Genomic DNA, 20,554 nt, shown 5'->3' with positions numbered 1-20,554 from the left:
GACACTTGTGACCAAAAATGGACAATTGGAATGCGTGTGCGACTCATCATTATATCCTTTCCAGTTTTAGTTTCGACTTCCAGTTCTTTTGCTGGTTAGCAAATATGAGTGTGGATGATTGAAGCCGAAATGATTAATGAAATCATCGCGATCCCGCCAGGTGACAGTAGCGTAAAAATAGTTGAATAACGCATGTTAACCTACGTAATCAGTATTCAGAAAAAAAAACACGCATTTGTTAGTTTGGGTAGATCTGGATTTGTTCATTACCATTTAACAAATAATAATTTAAATGTGAGTGTGTGTGTTTATAGCAGAAATAGTAGTGAAATCATCGAGATCCCGCCGGGTGACAGTAGCGTAAAGTAGTTGAATAATAGATGTTGAACCTACTTTATAATCGGTGTTCAGAAAAAGAAACAAACGCATTTATTAGTTTGAATAGAACTGGATTTGTTCATTGTCATTTAACAAATGATAATTTGAATATGAGTGTGTATGATTAAAGCCGAAATAATGAAATCATCGCGATCTCGCCGGGTGACAGTAGCGTAAAAATAGTTGAATAATGCATGTTAACCTACTAATCGGTGTTCAGAAAAAGAAACAAACGCGTTTAACTGTTCAAGAACAGATGTACAAAACGCGAAGAGATTTTCGGAAGAAAATAAAGAACGCACTTTTAATCCCTCCGGGCGCAACGATCATACATTGTGTAAAATTACAGCCGAAATGATTCATGAAATTATCGAATTCCCGCTGGGCACTAACAGCGTAAGATCCCTCGCAAGTTAACTGTAAACAACGCATGTGTGTTACTCTGAAATCATCGCGATCTCGCCAGGTGACAGTAGCGTAAAAAAGTTGAATAACGCATGTTAACCTAAATCAGAAAAAGAAACAAACGCATTTACTAGTTTGAATAGATCTGGGTTTGTTCATTATCACAATTTTAACACTGCATTTCACAATGAAGATTTTTCTTTCTTTCAGAATGGTCTACCAGGTACAGATTTGAGTAAAAAGGATCACAACCTTCCACATTCAATATTCTGTCGCATATTTTTCACGAACGGATATACAAAACGCGAAGAGATTTTCGGAAGAAAATAAAGAACGCATTTTTAATCCATTCGGGCACAACGATCATACATTGTACAAGATTACAGCCGAAATGATTCATGAAATCATCGCATTCCCGCTGAACACCAACAGCGTAAAAATACCTCGCAAGTTACGGTAAACAACGCCTGTATGTTACTTTATTTGCGCTGGTGTGTAGAAAAATTTAACAAAACAAGAATTACGATAAAGAATTAACTCATATCAGCCCCTACTTTTTCGTCTAATTCACAAACAACTTCCCTTTATTCTCTCAATAACATTCACCCATATTATTGTGTAATAACAACGCAAAGGGTGTTCTTATAAGTTCCATTGATGGGTGTATAGTGCCTATGTTTTTCTTTGTTTTTGATGCGTACGGTTATAACGAGGTACCGGTTATAAAGAGGTAATATCGCCGGTCCCACGGACCTCGTTATAACGGGGTTTCACTGTACTATGTCAATAGACCCCAGAATCCATTTGTGCATTGTGGCTGTTTGGATTCAACCTTACCTGGGATATTTTCCTGAAGTTCATGAAGATATTTCTCGCCATGAGAAAAAAAAATACACCGATCACATCCTAAGACATGTTAGTGGTCTTAAGAGAGGGATGCCTATACATGTATGTACCACAGTGCTCATGAATAGGCAGGTTTTGTTTGGGGTTTTTTAGCTCACCTGAGCCAAAGGCTCAAGTGAGCTATTGCGATCGCCCTTTGTCCGGCGTCCGGCGTGCGTCGTGCGTAAACTTTGTACATTTTCATCTTCTTCTTGAAAACCCCAAGACCGATTTTCATCAAACTTGGCAGGTAATATCCCTAGGGGGTTAGGAACTCAATTTGTTAAAATGGGCACCATGCCCCACCCAGGGGGCCCCCAGGGGGCCCAAACCCCCCAAAATTAAGGAATCTGTAAAAATCTTCTTCTCTAGAAAAAGAAGTGATAGAGCTAAGTTAATACTATGAGTTCGTACATTGATGACTGTAGTTTCAAGTTTGTTCGTGGCAGAATCAGGGGTGCCCCCGTGGGACCCAGGGGAGGGGTCCTAATGGGGCCTAAATTGTACATTTTTATCTTCTTCTTGAGAACCCCATGACCCATTTTCACCAAACTTGGCAGGTAGCATCCCTAGGGGGTTAGGATCTCAATTTATTAAAATGGGCACCATGCCTCACCCAGGGGGCCCCCAGGGGGCCCAACCCCCCCCCCCAGAAAAAAAAAATGAAGGAATCTTTTGAAATCTTCTCTAGTATCAGAAGTTATAGAGCTAAGATAATACTATCAGTGAGTACATTAATGACTGTAGTTTCAAGTTTGTTCATAGCAGATCCAGGGGTGCCCCTCTTGGGGGCAGGGGGGGGGGGGGTATGGTTGGGAAGGTCCAAATGGGGGCCTGAATTGTACATTTTCATCTTCTTCCTGAAAACCTCATGATGGATTTTTGTCAAACTTGGCAGGTAGCATCCCTAGGGGGTCAGGATCTCAATTTATCAAGATGGGCGCTATGCCCCACCCAGAGGGCCCCAGGGGGCCCCATTCCCCCAAATTAAGGAATCTTTAACAATTTGGGCCTTTATTCTACATTTTCATCTTCTACTTGAGAATGTCTGGTCAAATTTTGGTAGAGCTGTGAATAATTTAGATTAGTGACTGCGTGAAAGGTGAACTTGCGATATTCAGGTGAGCGCTAAACCTGCAGGTCTCTCTCTTTTTCTTTTTTTTTCCTAAATTGGGGTGTACCCCATAAATAGCATGGCTATTAATGTACAGTACTTGTTTGATTTTTTTTTTTTTTTTTTGGGGGGGGGGGGGGGAGGGGGGGTTAAATATGGAAATGTGAACAAGCACCGATACATACCGTATACATAATAAGTATGATCACCCTGTATCTTGCAGTTACTTTCAAAATCGTGATCTGAGCTCTTGGCACTAATTAGAAAGATTACATCACTGACATTGGCATTACACATTGAATGCTGAGCTAGCTTGTCAGATATCATACAGTATGGCCACTGGTCCTAATATGTGTTGAGATGGCTTACAAGTATACAAACAAACAAACCATTGTGTCCATGTGATATCAGTCACAAATGTCAAGATTATCATACTGCAAGATTTATACAGTGATTTACATACTTGTACGTCAATATAGGACAATTTGTCAATCAATTGCAATAAGATTTGTACACAAAAGTAAAATAATTATGCATTAGTCAATAATCAAGGTAATGCAGTCTCACTTTGTCTTAGAGTGATCACTACTTAGTTTAAATACAAGATAGCATTAATTTGATAAAGTCACATTTTCTTGATTTTAATTCCATTTCACATTGTACAACTGTTCAAAGAACATGCGTGTACATGTATAGAGAATACCCTAGAGAATACCCTCTCATTTGGTAAGACACGATGTAGTTCACATCTAATGGCTATATCAATGCTGCACACTAGCACTGGTCCGACAGTCCCTGACCCTGAATCACTGTCACTAGTGTCAGACCAGTAACATATTTACAAATGGACCAGTAAAGCATGGAAAACTGGGCACCTACTGGTCCGACAGGCAGGTCAGACCAGTAGAAAAAGTGGGTTGGTGTGCAGCCCTGGCTAAATGCAGAGGTCAGTGTGTATTCAAATTCACATGTGTACATGTATGATATGCTGGTACTAATGACCAGAAAGAAGATGATCATTAAATAGGGAGAATGGGCTAATAACCTTCCGAGGTCGGCATACAGAACTGCGGTTGATATCCTTAGAGAGAAATTGTAAACCGATTGTATGATATTTCCTGAAGTACATTGTATACTCGTATTTTGTACAATGTCTACAATAGGCTGCGCATATATGCCAGCCATTGTAGTTTTCTATCCAAATTGTTCTTTGGCTTCAATTTTATACACACTGTAATCATACACATGTAGACCTGAATTCAAATTGTTCTTTGGCTTCAATTTAGTATTTTATACACACTGTAATCATACACATGTAGACCTGAATTTACGAAGATGGTACAATTGAAACCATGGTTTAAACCATCTACAATTTTCATAGTGCACCATCTATTTCGTTATGAAATCACTGATTTCGTAACGAAATAGGCCATGTGACACTTGGCACTCCATATAAATTGTCCATGGTTTAAACCGTAGTTTCAATTGTACCTCCCTCATGAATTTGGGCCATAATATTGGCTGTCAGGAAAGACCCAGACAAGATTCTAAGGTTTCCTAAATAAACTGTGTGTGAAAGGAGAATGTGAGGTGGCATGAGTGATGACCACTGTCCCCATCCCACCCAAACCCAAACTTATTGTGCTTTAAAATACAAATCATGTACAAGTTGTATGTGCATGGAGGAGAGCTGGCAAATTCAAGGATGTGGAGTACCATATTTTGCTTGTGTTGCATTAGATGTCTTCATGTTATTATAAAAGAGGGCTTCCTATCTGGTTATAAAGTAATTGATTTTTTTTTCAGTTTCCTCAAAATTAAGCCAATTTGCATCCTTTATAGTGCTGCTGCAATGTGTTCTGTGATGCCCTTGCACATGAAGAGTGCATTGCTTTGTGTCTTTGAACCTGAGATACAGATGAACTGTGGTATGTTTGAAGAGTTTGAATGCAAAAACAGATTAAATACCATTTTCAATTTTTAAGATCATCATCAAATAGAGAAAAATACATTCTTTTCAGTGATGCCACGCTCATTAACCCGTTGAGGACGAGTCCCGAGTTTACTCGGGCAGGTGTCTATGGGAAATGCGTGCTGTAGCAAAATCAAACCGTCCTCAACGGGTTAAATAACAAGAAATGATGTTAAAGATATTGAAATTATCACACATTTTAAAGGGACTGTACAGTACTGGTTGAGGTAGGGATTCATGTTTTGAACATTCCTAAGTGAGATAATGAAAAGCCTCGTATGAAATATGAAAGAGCATGTAATTTTAAGAAGGATTCAACATTTATTTGATGAAAATTGGTTTTCAAATGACTGAGATATCCAAAAAAGTGCTAATAATAAAAGGCGACATTCCACAACTTTATTAGGATCTCTTTGTTTCACCTTGTTTTTGGATATCTCAGCCATTACAAAACCGATTTTCATCGAATAAACTTTTGATACCCCTTAGAACTGCATGCTCTTTGACATCTCATAGAGTGGTTTCTGAATATCTCGCAAAACATTAAAAGCTAAATCTACACTTCGACCAGAACTGTACACACCCTTTAATGACTTTTCTTTACTTTTCAGCAGCTTTAATTTGAAATCTCAAATTAATAGAAGTGGATGGCTGCGTTTGCATTTGAACTCCTTGTTTTGTACATGTACACATGTACATGTACAGCTGTATGTGTGTGGTTTCTGTGTTTGCAAAGATGAGTGTGATTTCTAATCATTTCATCAAAGATGTACATGTTCACATTTGTACAAATGTGTAATGGTTTCTTTGTTTTCAAGCCAAGGATGTCAGTTATTATTTCTAAGACAAGACAAACCATACTTACTGTAGATCAGTCCATCAGCATACAATATGCCATGATAAACTACAGTATGTATGCATCATTTGCTTCAGTTGTCTACATTGTATTCTTGCATAAATTTCTCTGATATTCTTTGTGTCGTAGTTTGTGTTTTTTCACCTGGTTGATATCTTTGTAAAGTGAAGTCAACCAGATGAATTACATATTGGGGATATGCAAAGCGTGGCTGTGTTTTATAATTTTTCTGTTTGAGTCTGTTTCCCTGTACACTTGTAGTTGACACTCCATGCAGCACTTTGACCATATGTCAGATTTTGGTGTCATTTGTTTACTATGTACTCCCAAGTGTGCTGCAACCTCTTTCATTCTAGGGCTCAAAGGTCATGAATAGTAGGTGGTATCTTTACCGAGAAGAACATAACAAAGAGAGGTTGGCACATGTTGGCAATCCTTTGTGTCTCGATCTGCAGCAACCTCGCCTTTTGCCTATGTCACCGGAGAGTCAGGCTAAACACTTCTCCGATTTCGTCATGATCAGCTTAATTCTTTTTTTTTGTTATCTTCACAGGTTACAACAGATGACACACAAGAGTAGAATTGGAACAGTAACATTTAACACATATGTACAGTGTACACTTGTATGAACTGCACTGTTAGTGTGAGTAGATATACAATTGTATGAATAATAGGTAGCTTCAAAAGCTAAAATATGATTATGTTTAAAAATTGAGTTATGAATAAGGTGCTCTATTGTTCTTTGCCCTTTTTTACATGAAAGTTACATATTGGAATTAGTAGGGGCATTGTCATGTAGGATGTCAAATAGGTCTTTCTTTTGTCTATGGGTGACTGACAGGTGCCACAGAAAATAAAGTGCCCCAGATTAAGCCATGCAGCTCTAAGGGACATAAACATAATATTTCACTGACTCAAAGGATATGCATGAAACTGCAAATGTGATGTTGCACCAGAAAAAGAAAAGTTTCTTTGTACTGTATAGGAGTTGCAGTGGTTAGTTGGCCAGTCTAATTCAAGAATAAACATTAAGCTTGCTCTAAGCATAGATAGCCTCAAGTAGTATTAGTCAAAAGGAAAGAAAGTACATTGTAAAGTCAAGAGTCAAAGATCAAACTCACAGTAGAAGTTATGACTGCCAATGCAATTAGATGTACACTTGTATGTGGCACAAAGCAGTCCAGGGTTCTGTATTTTTTTTTATGAAAATGGATCTAAAAAGTGGTCAGCCAAAATGGAGAAATCAGTCATCATGCACCCCCTACAATACAATGTACATCAGCCTTTTTTTTTTAATGAAAATTTGTTAACATTATACCTATACAACTGTATTTCTACTTTGAAGTTCTGATGATGGGCATAATACAAAGACATAGTCTTCATGTTGTTCCATTTATTTCTTTATCATATTGATTTGTTCCCAAAAAGTAGAAACAGTGCATTGGAGTGGGAGGAATATGCTTTAAAAGGTGGAACTGTGTTCTTGTATTCCTACATGTATCTGACTTCTTGTGAGGGAATGTTAATTAAAATCCTTGTGTTCTAGGGGGAAAAGTAGGCACTTGGCCAGTTTGTAAAACTCACACACATGTACAGATTTAAGTTTCTCCTTTCTTTGTGTTCAGCCTTCTTATATTATATTCAGTGTGTCCCAACTCCCTCATGTTTATTCAGCAGCTGTGAGTCAGATACCATAAATAACACAATGTTGAACCCCTACTGTGAAAGGATTGTAATATATTCCCCGAAGATGGCAAATTGTGGCCAGAGGAGGAAGTTTGTTTCCACTGAACAAATACACTGCAGGTGCTTTTGCCAAATACCACAAAAAAAAAAAAACCTCAATAGGAAAGACGACTTGTGTTTGTTTATTGTGTTTGTGGACAGTTGTTCATGAGTTCATATCATGTCAGTCTTTTTAAACAAAGAAATTAACCTACGAGGAAAAGGGAGATTAGTCATGGAAGTGAGAAAGGGCCTTCACAGAATTGCAGGGCCTATGCTTGTGTGACATTGATTGTTATTGGGTGACACAAAATTTAGAGGTACACACACACTATGCCTGAGTAAACTGTTGCTTTATACATGCATGTGTGTGTCATTCATATTGATTATGACTTTTATTTTTGATAAGCAGATACAGCATAAGCCTACATGTATATACTTTGGAAATATATTTTGTACATTGTATACAGTCCTGCAAGTGTGTATTTACAGAGTATAATTTATGTACATATTCATACAGTGTGCATTATGTATGTCAGCCCCACCCCTTTCTTTTCTTTCCTTCTTTTTAATACACACACACACACACACACACACACACACACATTATTGTTATATTTGCCTGTATAGTAAGAGATTCAGTAGAGAAAGTCCAAAAAATTTGGCATACATTGTAATTAGGTGATGGCTGACAAGGTCAAAGGTCAAAATATCAGTGAACTTTCCCTGATGAATAAAGCACTGGATACTCACAGTATTGTGGTGTACTCCCAATAATTTTCCGCAGATTTGAGCTGACCACCAAACTCACATCACAGGTACATCGTTATTTTACGTCCTAGAGATGCCTATCAAGTTTGAATATGGGATGAAATCTGACTAGTTCAAAGGTCAAAAGGTCAATGAACTTGACCTGAGAAGAACTGTAGAGATAGTATTGTGGTGTACTCTCAATGATTTTCCACAGCATTGAGCTGTGACAACCAAATTCATCCCACAGGTACAATGTACCACCTAAAGATGCCATTCAAGATTGAATATTTGTGAATTCCTTCAAGGTCAAAGGTCAAAATGACATTGAACTTTTCCTGATAAACACCATATAATATGTTTTCAATAACTTTCCACAGCTTTGAGCAATGACCACAAAACTCACACACAGGTACATTATTTAAAGATGCCTTTCAAGTTCGAATATTGGCAAAGTCTGATAAGGTCAAAGGTCAAATGGACAATGAACTAACATTGAAAAACACTCTAATCACACATTGCAATATGCAGGCGAGACATCAAGTGGCATTTGCCTTGAATACAATACAGTATGTACATTGTATCTGAAGTTAAATAATCTTCATTTATCAGAGAATTTTCTTGTGCACTCTGTATTCTGTTATCTCCTGATTTCTCTGTGACATGAGGCTTATCTAAATTAACTCCAATAATCAAGCCAGGATAATGTGCAGGAACTAATGCCTAAAAATAAACAAAGTATATAACCATGTAACCATTGTACGAAAAGTTTAGATCTCTCAACTGGGAATGATTGCTATAAGGTTTTGTGTATCATGGTTGGGTGGGGAAGAGTAATGGCTGTTAATGCCAGCAGTGTCAAGTCTGTTTTAAACCTGTTCTTGTGTATTTATAATCGGTCATTTCCACACCATGCCCTAGTTGGTTTTAATGAATAGAATTGAATTATACATAACACTAGAGGTTTCATAATTATAAGACTCTATAAAGAGTATGATAAGATAAGATAAAGGTCATTTCATGCTGCTCTTGTTTTCATGAAACCATAACATTATTAGTCGTAACAAAATATCCAAATTTAGGTACCGGTAGCTAATGTTATTACCTCACAAGTCTCCATTGACCTGAACATAAATTTCCATGATACTTCCCCTTTTTTGATGGTTAAAGAGAGGGGGAAATTGGCTTTAAAAAGATTGGTATCCTTCAATTGTATGATTTTGTAAGAATAATTCAGCACTGATGACATCAAGGGACAAAAGGGAATTTTTATAGTTGTTATACTAATGATGCACAGGATAGAGTGTGTTAGTGAAGGTGCGGCGCGCTCGAGAGTATTGACAATGGTGCGACATGCACATGTTTGCAACCGTTGTCAATACTCGAGAGTGCGCCGCACCTTCACTAACGCCATGAAATAATCCTGTGCATCATTTGTTTTATAAAATGGGTCGAAAACTAACAGCATTATTCACGTACCTTTGTGGGTCAATACCAGTCAGCTACATGTAGCACTCGCTCAAAAGTCAAGATGTCCGAAGATCTTCGTCCCAAACATTTACGCACGTCGCACTCGGAAATCCCGCACATAAGTACTGTACGTACGTATAAGAGTATACGTACGCCACGTACTGTTATGCACAAGAAAGGCCGCCGGCTGTTGTGGCAGCCCGCGGCCCGAACTAGAAGTTGTTTACAGGATTGACAGCGCGTATAGTAGCGCGTGACGCACTTGTAACAACTGATTGAGTGCGCACTGCTAGTGTAAAACATTGTGACGTACGTCAGGCCAGGGAGGTGGAAGAGAGACTCTTCTTAGTGCATACCTGAAGAAAATAATGCACGCATACGTGACTCAAGATCATTGCAACTATCAAAGTGAGTGGTACAATGTTGGATCTACCATCCAATGCTTGCGCGCCAGAAATGCATTCATATGCTTGAAGCAAAATTAAAGTCACCAGTTTCAGTGTAAAGTTGTCTATTAGTGGTCAGCTATTGCCAAGGAGTTTGTGAGCATTGGCACAAATAACTATTTGTACATGTATATTCTCTGAATACACAGAGTACATACATGTAGTGTTGACTTTGGCTGAGAAGGATACAATATTAGTTGCCAAAAATGACAGCATTGAAAGATCCAAGCTCAAGGTGACATGTTGGATGATAGATGTGGCTTTTAAAAAAAAGTCATTTTCTGGCCCCAGCTTTCATATGGAAAGTCCAATCATAATATTTGTAGGTAAAATAGATAGAAATAAATTTGATGATATTCCCTTTGTTGCAGAGAGAGTTAGAGGGTTAATCTTCATGGTCAGTATGGATGATCAATTAATGTAGTCAAAGTGCTTATAAAGGGCACAATGTAGTAATTGTGTAAGAAAGTAGAGGCTCTCTGTCAAAAGTGTTTCAAGGACAAATTGCAATGATGGCATGAAGTGTAGTTTGAAATTAACCCAGTTGACAGTTACTATGATCATGACAATTTTTTTTTTTCAATGTTGATTCCAGATTCGGACGGAGGAGGAGGCCCTTATTAACCAGAAATTGCCAAAGGAAGATATACTAAGGTACATGTACATTTGTTCTGTAACAATTACACAATATTTCTAGCCATTTGTAGCTAGGAATTCCCAGTGGTAATGTTCGGTAAGTTTTGTAGAACGGGTAGACATAAACAGTTAATTGCATTATGCTGACAGGTCAAAGGTTGAGGTAAAAAAAAAAAAATAGTGTACTTAAGCAGAGACTCCAACCCTAAGCACCTTCTGATCTGGAGATTCTCCCGCCTGAAACCCCTAGCAAACGGGAGACTCCAACTTGATGTGCGCAAAGCGCACATCACAAGCACGAAGTTCCTTGCGGTCTAGGGTTCTAGATGCTCTCTAGTGCTATCTAATGCTTATTTTTCAGCATAAAATGAAATTAAGTAAGAAATCATTTCAAGCGGGAGAAATTAACTCTCAAGCGGGAGAACGGGAGATTCTGCAAAAATGGGCTTTCAGCGTGAGATCTCCCATCGAAAGCGGGAAAGTTGGAGTCTCTGCTTAAGTGAAATATATCAGTATGACATTCATAGTTTGATAAGCACAGGTATAATATAATGTGATATGTGGACAATTACTTTATTGAAATGAATAATTTATTTATTTCCTCTTCATGAACACCCTGATCAGCAGAGCTGGTTTCCATAGGGGTCTAGATAGAGTTACTGATCACATTTTGATATTAAAGGTGAGTAGATATTGGCTAAAAGTATAATTTTCTTACCAGAATTCAAAGAGTCTTCAATGGATTTGCTCAGAGTTATAGAGACAAATTGACAATTTCATGACAAGGTCACAGCAATGCTGTGAATATTTTCAGAAAAACCTTATATGGTCAAAAGTGAAATGTTTAAGCCCTAATGACAGCTGGAACTGTAAGTAGACTTTGGATATACATGTAGGGGGCTACAGGTACTCAGTGTGGCAGAACAGACTAAAAGTAAACCATCCCAGTAAAGGTGCAGGAGAGAATGAATGTGAAGGTCAAAGTTCAATTTTGTGCCCCTTATAATCGTATTGCTTGCAATTTGTTGCCTTTTCTGAGAACGTGATTTGTTTAAATCAACAATTTCAGTCAGAAATAATTGCAGTGTTATGTGAAAAGAATATCAAAAATGAATGGTTGTATATGCAGCTGAAAGAATATCTGCCTCTCCCATGAAAAAGAACCCCTCAAATATCATAGATAACAAATGTATTGTACCTTTGTGCTTATGAAAGAACAAATGTCTAAATTCTAAATATACCCATGGGAGTTGATATACATTTTTTTTTCCTAGTTAGTCTTACACCTATTCAAAGAACAAACTTATGTCAAATAAAATAAATATGATGTGTGCTTTGCCAGCCATTTACTTGTACCATATGTTTTACCATGTTCCTTCAATATTCTTGTGTATACATTTGCTGATTTTTTGCTGCTTACTATTCTTTGCAGAGTTTTTTCCTATCTGGATGTGGTTAGTCTGTGCAGATGTGCGCAAGTTTCAAAGGTTAGTATAAAAAAAAATGTAGCAAAAGTAGGTTTTTTAGAGTTGTTGGTTTTCACCATCGAAGTGCAACAGTGATCTCTTGTGAAGCGTGCTGGAGTGGCTACTGAAGCTGTCCACATATATGATGGAAAAGAAGAAGGTAATTGGTTGAATGAAAATGTTAAGCACGTTGAAACTACTTGTATTGTGTAAAACAGGCACATGAGAGATGGGTCATGAGCTAGTACAGTGAATGTGACCATTCAGGTAGAAAAAATATGAGAATTTGGTATACAGATGTCTTACAGCTTATATATTTCTTAACATGTCCCATGTAAAGAAGTATCGGGAATATTACAGGAAATGCTACTGCAAATCTCTAGTTCCTTTCATGATTTTATGAAAGAAATATTTTATGTGCTCGTGATCAGACAAGAAATTCACTTCAAAGTCCTAATTTTTGTAATTGAATCAAAGAATATTGTAGGGGAAAAACATGAATATTCAGTGTGTTTAAGTCCGCCATGCCCATTGTCAGTATTCATGCTTATATAAGGCGTTTTCACATCAGCCCGATAAAAATCCAAGCTCAAGATATTTTTCGCAATCGCAAATAAGCGCGCTATTTCATTTCCTATTCACATCAGCCTTAGAGAATAAGCCCGACAATTTTTCGAGCTAATTCGACAGCTGAGCATGCGCAAACAGTGTCGGGTATACCAGTAGAGTGCGCGCTTTGCCGGGTCACACATGCTGGGCATGATGGGATGCATCGTGCTAATTTCTTGAGGCGATTTCACATTATCAAATAGCGCGCTAGTTTGCAAATTATCCCGCTATTTCGGAAATTTCCCGAGTTGGACTTCAGAAATTTTCTTGATCAGAGCGATAAAATTAGCACGCTAATTTGTATTCACATTATCAAATAGCGCACTATTCCGTGATCGGGTTAATTTCCCAAGTCCGAAAATAGCATGCTATTTCGAAACATCGGGCTGATGTGAAAATGCCTACTGCGCCAACTAGAGCTGCAAGTATTCATTTTTGTCATGATGTAACAATGGTGCTGATCCACATAATAAAAAAAGCAAAAAAAAAAAAAAAATGTTGTGCTCCTTATAGTTCAAAACATACCTTCCCCAGTTTTTCTGTCAATATATTTGTGTTACCAATACTATACTTGGGCTTTAATGCTTGTTAGTAATGTCCTGAATCACTGGAGGAAACCTGAAGGAAAGTCTTGTCTTTCAACTGGCAGACAGTTCTACAGCCGTACCTGAGATTTGACTCATGGTTCAATAATAGATTTTCCTTCGTCTACACTTATTGTGACATTTAAAGGCTTTATAAGCCATGAACACTTCATTTCTGCCGTGTAGTTTTCATTTTATGGTGAACATTTTGTTTTGAGGATTTCTTTCTTTTTTTTTCTTTTTTTTTGTACCTCAGCCACGAAGTGTCATTGGAGGCATTATGTTTTCAGGTTCACGTTTTTCTTCCTTCTGTTCTTCCTTCTGTCCGTCTGCCCATCCTTCTGTATGGTAATCAATTTTGCGGACAGCATAACTTAAAAATTGTTTGAGGCATCCTAATGAAACTTGGTGTGTGAGCAGATGAAGTTCTCTATCAATTTTGGGTGCAGATTCTTACGGTCAAAGTTCAAGGTCAAATTCTTGTAATTTCACTCTTTCCCCCATATCTATGCAGTGCCTGAATGTTTTTTTTTTTCTGGAAACTTTAGTGTGTACATGTATTAACAGATGAAGATTCTCGAAAAAGTTTGGGCCATGGGGTCAAAGGTCAAGTGAAAAATGCTAAAATTTCACTTTTTTTCTCCATATCTCAAATGGCTCAAGGTATCTTCATGAAACTTGGTGCACATACAATGCATGTATGGCCTGTCAATGATTCTCGTTGGAATTTAAAGGTCAAGGGTCAAAGGTTAGATTAAAATGCTGAAATTCTACTATTTAATGCTGTAAAATTACATTTTTCCTCCATACCATGGAGATTACTCAATGCATAAACTTAAATCAAACTAGGGATTACCGCACAATAACTCTTTAGGGAAAGATTTGGCCATGGGGTCAGAGGTCAAGTGATAACGTTAAAATGTCATAATTTTTCCCGATATTTTGAGAATTCATAATTGTAGCTATACGTTTTGTCATGAGAATGGATGTTAACAGTTAGTGATTATTTGAAGAATTATGGGTCATTGGGGTCAAAAGGGCAAGGGTCAAAGGTCAGGTAAAAATGCTCAAATTCCTGAATACTTGCTCTCTTAAATTAGCCATCCATCCAAATGAAACCCAGATCAAGGAAAGTAAACACTGAACACATTTGTGATAAATATGTCATTTCAATTTTTGCCAATTATGTGATTGTTGTCTTATTGTCAAGACATACTCTAAATCTGCTGGTACTGAATACTAGAGAACCATGTGATATGGCTGAGGCATACCAGTCGCCATAGCAACATTTCTAGGTTGTTGGGGTTTTTTTTTTGACACTGATTGTGTTTTACTCTTTTTTTTCATGCCAAGTAATGATGTTTGTTTATTTATTTATTTATTTTTATCAGGTGCACTACAGAGATTTTAAGCACATATATTAGAATTTATCAAAGATCAATGAATATGGGCTAGTTCAAGAATATAGATTCAGAAAGTACAATTTTGGTGAGTGTTTCCTATATCTTTTTTATTTTGACTGTTACTAAACCTTTCTTAAACATAATGAATTCTTCCGTATTGTGAAAGTAAATTGAAAAAAAAAAAAAAACCAATGCTTCTTTTCTGATGGTATCACAAGACTCTTAGAATTTACATGTACATGTACAATATACAAATACAATGTTAAAAAATCAGCAAAACACTATGTTGTTGGACTTTTTCCAAAGATATTGTGAGTCAGAAATTTTATGGTGATAACTTCCTGCTTGACACAACTCTGTTAATTTGACATGGATTAAGAAAACACTTCATACATGTACCTGAGATACATGTACAAGGTCACGGTCTATCATGGTGGATCTGATGCTCAATATGCATGCATGGTCAAGAAAGAAAAAAAAAAAATCACCATTAATGGCAAATTGAAGCTTCAGGTACTCTTCTTGTGGTTGCCGTAAAGAGGGTACATCATGCATTATTCAATGTTTTTATAGCCAAGTTTATAAAATGTTACCGTGTGTTTGGTTTCTGGACAGTGCGGCTGATTTAGGGGTAAGAGAGCTGGGGCATTACAGTGTGCACAAACCTGGGCTAGCCTGTGTAGTGCATTCTAATCAGCATGTGCTCCAAACTTGTAGCAGTATTAAAGCCTACTCAGAAGGCAGCGTTGCTTTGTGTACAATATGTGGTGTCATGTGAAGGCTCATTTTATTTCAACTAAGCTGCAAACAAAAGTGAGCGATTGTGATTTCTACTAGCTGTGCTCCAGCACATATCAACTCTTTCACTGTTATAATACATACTGCAGATACACACATCATGCATACACACCATGTACACATGTACTTATTGTTAATTGTCAAGGTACTGTACATTGTATATGATTGAATATTATTATTATTATTATTATTGTTATTCTCATTGTATGCACTGTATAACTCTCTGGCGACTGGAGTATGATGGATTGTTTGCACAGCTGTGATTAGTGCACTGAGATGTGCAATACTGTCGCTGGATGAACATGGTTCGATTGTGGTAAGGTACATGTACCATGAAAGATGAGAAAAAAGAACCATCATCCTTTGTAATATTTGACAAAAAAAGTCGGGGTCCAACTTGCACTAATTCAGAATACAGTTCTGCATGTCAGCTGTTGGATGTATGAACTGTAAGTAATGTGATTATTAGAAATGGAAAATATTTAACTCCACGAGGATGTAGTGCAAAGTTACCTCAGTGCTCTACAGCTGTGAAAATGTCAAAACCCTACCAAAACAATTCACTCTGGTCTTGCATTCATATGTTTCATCCAAGACACGTGTAATGTATACATCTATGAAGATGTACCTGAAGCTCATTGTATGGACTGAAGTTGTTGTTGTATATACAGTGTAGATAATACAGTATGAACAACAGTACCTTAGCTACAATGTAGGATAGTGCTTTTATAATTCAGGCACACATGGCCTGTGGTTTAATGTCTCAAGAGACTTGAGAGCATTTGCTCTAAGTAATTCATGTTCTTTCTGCATACCTTAAGCTGTAAAGTGCAAAAATGCTGGAGACCTTTGGCATAATCCTCACCAGGGGGGCTTCCGCATTGCTGTAGTTGTATAACTACAACATTCAGCTCTGATCACAATATTTTATCCAAAAAGTAAGGTGTAAACCTTGAGGAGTGGTCAGTACGCAGGAAACAGTCTGATAGAGGCATTAGCTCTATGTACAATGTATCAGTAGGTGACTTCAAAAAATACTCTGCAACTACCATTGTAGTTTCAGTCAGAATTTGTTCATGTACAATTGTAAGAGGACGATGAGGTATCTACAAGTTTATTTACATGTACTTGTGTCCTACATGGCACTGTCTCTTGTCCTTAACATCATGCAGCACTGTTATATGTTTTTTTTTCTTTATAATGATGTTAACATTTTCACACCCCCCCCCCCCCCCCCCGTAAAAAAATTCTGTTGATCAAGTTTGATTTATAGCATATTTGGTATCATGTGCAATAATCCCCACATGCAAGTAAGATATGGTATTGCTTTGAGAATATGATCTGAAGAGGTTGGCTGCCTGATCAGACTTCTGCAGTACGCCATGTTAGAATCTGTGACATAAGCCTTTTCTAGGGACTTTTTTTTTTCTTAGAGTTTGAAAAGCATTCAACCAAGATTGGACTGGAGCCAATATTTAATAGCTTAAGAATATTTAGTTTGATGTCTCTGCTCTGAAGGATGACAGTATGTATTATGTTTTTCGAGCTGTCTGTTTACAAGTCCATCCGTCTTGTTCTGTCTGTCTCACATATCATTACACTGACTTTAATAGTTTTGTTTGTTGTACGTAGTCCTTAAGATCGGATTTTCCGTGCAGCAAGATTGCTTTTAGATTTTAGTTCTACCATCTGTACATGTACAAACTAGCTATTAAATCAGTAAAACCTGAAAGTTTGACAATCTTGAGCTCAATTTTTACATTTGTTCCCTTTTTGACAGCTTTTATATTGTATAACATCTATTGTTACAGAGACTCCAACTCTCCCGTTTTCGACGGGAGATCTCCCGCTGAAAACCCATTTTTGCAAAATCTCCCGTTCTCCCGTTTGAGATTTGATTTCTCCCGCCCTGGCTCTTTGTCTCCCGTTGGAAAGGATTTCTTACATATTTCTATCGTATGTTGAAAAAATAAGCCTTAGATAGCACCAGAGAGCATCTAGAACCCTGGGAATTTCGCGCTTCGCACATATCAACTTTGAGTCTCCCGTTTGCTAGGGGTTTCAGGCGGGAGAATCTCCGGATCAGAAGGTGCTTTGGGTTGGAGTCTCTGTTGTTATTTATAATGACTATTGATTGCAGTGAATTTCATTGTACAGCCTGGGCCATGCATGCCTGGTACAAGTCTTTTGATTGAGATGGCTTGTAAATCTGCTTGACATTGAATGTCATTTGAAGGTTGCTTGACATTGAATGTCATTTGAAGGCTACTAGGTATATGGATTGCAGTATGATGGTGTATACAGCCATTATTTAATGATATTTCGTGACTTACATTTATGAAATGAACTGGTATTAGAATAAATCTTTTGATTTTTACATTGTAGGTTTTTTGTTTCTTTGAAATTATGCTGCAGGTCAAGATCAATCTTATGGAGGTCATAATTGTGAATGCTGATTTAGGGATGACTCCGACATCTACATTCCTACCTACAACCATTCACATTCACCTCTAGCACCCATATTGCGTAATGATAGAGCATAATGACTGAACATCGGCAAATATACATGTACATTGTACATGAGCCAGACTGAATGCTGGTTATCTTGTACTGATAATAACTTCAATTTGTTTTAAATGTATTTCATCTTGGTATGATTTTATCAAAACATTAACACATCTAAAATAAAAAAAAAAATTGTTGACATAACATTGAGCAGATTGTATACATTTCCTCAGCAATTGTTAGAGTAGAGAGCTGAAAATGACTCCTTTTCTAAGTAGCTTGATATTCATGTTAAAACTTTACTTGGTATTCATCAATTAAGTGTCTTGTAGGATATAATTATGATATTATGTTTCAACAGACAATTTGCAGTCATACTCTTAAAAGTGATTTTCATAGCAGATGATATATGAATGTTAACCTGACATATATTCTCTATAGTGAAGTACATCATGTTGAAGTCTTGACTGTCATGTTCTTTTAAATCTGTAGTACTTAATGTAACAGTGTTCATTGAAATGTGATTCTGTGTAAGATTTTCTTTAGAAGTCACAGCAATCTTTACTTCTCATTCCATAACTTACAATTTAGGTCTCTCACTTTACTTTAACAGTACTAGTAATTAACATGCATTGTAGTCATGAATACATTGATTTCATCTTGTGAAATAAAGGTAAACATACAAATGGTCTCTTTACTTCTTTTGTAAAGTAAATAGGGGGGCAGATATGTGAAAAAGATGCTCACATCCGGCGGAAAGTATGAAATTTTGCATATAGGGGTATTTTGGGGCGCTGATTTCAAAAATTGCCCGATCCAAGAGATCTGACCACGGGTCGGCCGCCACTTTGAATTCCAATATGGCCGCCATCACAAAACATTTGAAGATCCCTATCTTCAATTCTGAATAACATAGGCCATTAAAACGTGATACATAAAAGCATGGTGATATGACGACTTCAATAACAGACTTATTTGATATGTCTGGTAAGCTGCACGGCAGCCAATTTGAATTTTCCTACGTAGTTGCCATGTTGGAGTGTGGAAAATTTCTATCTCGGGTTTGTAAATTAGGCTACCTGATTGAGCGCACGTTTGTAACTGATTGAGTATGAGCTGCTGTATTTACATTGTGACATCAGTGAAAGGTGCATTATGCTTTATTTTTGCTGCACTTTATGGCATGCCTGTGAATGCTAGTCATGTTTGTCTTGGCAGCCTTATTGGAATTCAAAATAGTGGGCATTGCGTTTGTCAGACACATCACATTACTTATCCATTTTTTTTTTTACTCAGAATGTAAAAATACCTGTTTGCAGCTAATTTCCGCGTCACTCGTCACTTAGAACTTGAGAAAGGGATTTTGACCTTTTCGTTGAGGCGGCCATCTTGGAATTCAAAATGGCGACCATTCTATGTTTGTCAGGCACTTCAAATTAATCTGTCATCAAATTCAGCATGTCATAACGCTTTTATGTACTAAATTTTGGTGCCACAGGTCGTTTAGAACTGAAGATAGGGATCTTTAAATACATGTATGTTTTGTGATGGCGGCCATATTGGAATTCAGAATGGCGGCTGACCCCGTAGTCAGATCTCTTGGATCCGGCAATTTTTGAAATCAGCGCCCCAAAAAATACCCCTCTATGCAAAATTTCACATTTTCCGCCGGATGTGAGCATCTCGACCAATTTTTGCTACATACATCTGCCCCACTAAAATGCTTCCTGCTCATTCGGCAGAGCTCTAAGTACGATACAACCCTTGGAAATCTTGGCTGGTAACAGTGTGTGATTGTGTAGCTCATCAATCCTGACTAAAAATGCTACATGCTAAATGGGCTGCATGAATACTGGTCAGTGGGTGGTCATAATGCAATTAAGTGACTAATGGAGCAAGGAATGAAATTGTTATATTGCCTGGCACAGTGATGTCATGTCAGGTAATGTCATTCCAGATTTTGACTGACTGCCAATGAGGCTGAAATGGAATGCATACATTTATGTGCCCGGTACAAGGTGACCGTATAACATAACAAATATTGCCTTATCTATTGTTGTACAACTGTAACATTCAACTGTCTCTTTGGAGTTTGATTTCCCTTCAAGACAGTACTTGTAGTTTATCTCAATGCTATATTGGATGCGCTTCAGGGAAAATATAATCTCCTGGGGGAAAGTATAAATCCCACAGAGATGTAATGTGGTATATTACATCTCCAGATATTTGTCTTATTTTTGGTTTGCCTCCAGACTCACATAGATTCAAGGAAAAGTGATAAGAGATGTCCATCCTGTACTATGTACAAATGTTATGTGAAGTAATCAGCAGCATATTAAGGCATGGAGACCTACATTTGTAGCAGAATGATAATAATCAAAAAAATTATGTGATACCTACAAGTACTGTGTATGTGCAGAGCCATAAATGTCATGTAACATTGTACAAATGTAGGTTACTTGTAGCCGTAGTGGTGACAGGACTGTGTGAAAAGCGAGCTTGCCTTGCCTTAGGAGCTACTACATACCAGCATATTTGCAGTTATTTGTTTA

At 37.4% G+C, this 20,554-nt stretch overlaps 1 protein-coding gene across 1 annotated transcript in view; it reads left to right on the top strand.

Annotated features, from left to right (window-relative positions):
• LOC139735560 (uncharacterized) overlaps positions 1-20,554 on the top strand; it is a 43,619-nt gene that overhangs the window by 4,167 nt on the left and 18,898 nt on the right. The window contains exons 2-3 of the mRNA XM_071646317.1: positions 10,597-10,655; positions 12,070-12,124. Coding sequence (XP_071502418.1) covers positions 10,597-10,655; positions 12,070-12,124 — 114 coding nt within the window. The remainder of the gene's footprint in view (positions 1-10,596; positions 10,656-12,069; positions 12,125-20,554) is intronic.

This window comes from Diadema antillarum, unplaced genomic scaffold (genome assembly GCF_040938485.1).
Source record: "Diadema antillarum isolate AM-2024a unplaced genomic scaffold, OU_Dant_1.0 seq00000585_RagTag, whole genome shotgun sequence".
Classification (NCBI taxonomy): domain Eukaryota; kingdom Metazoa; phylum Echinodermata; class Echinoidea; order Diadematoida; family Diadematidae; genus Diadema; species Diadema antillarum.
The sequence above is the reverse complement of the archived record's forward strand: the minus strand, read 5'-3'. Positions and strand labels throughout refer to the sequence as shown.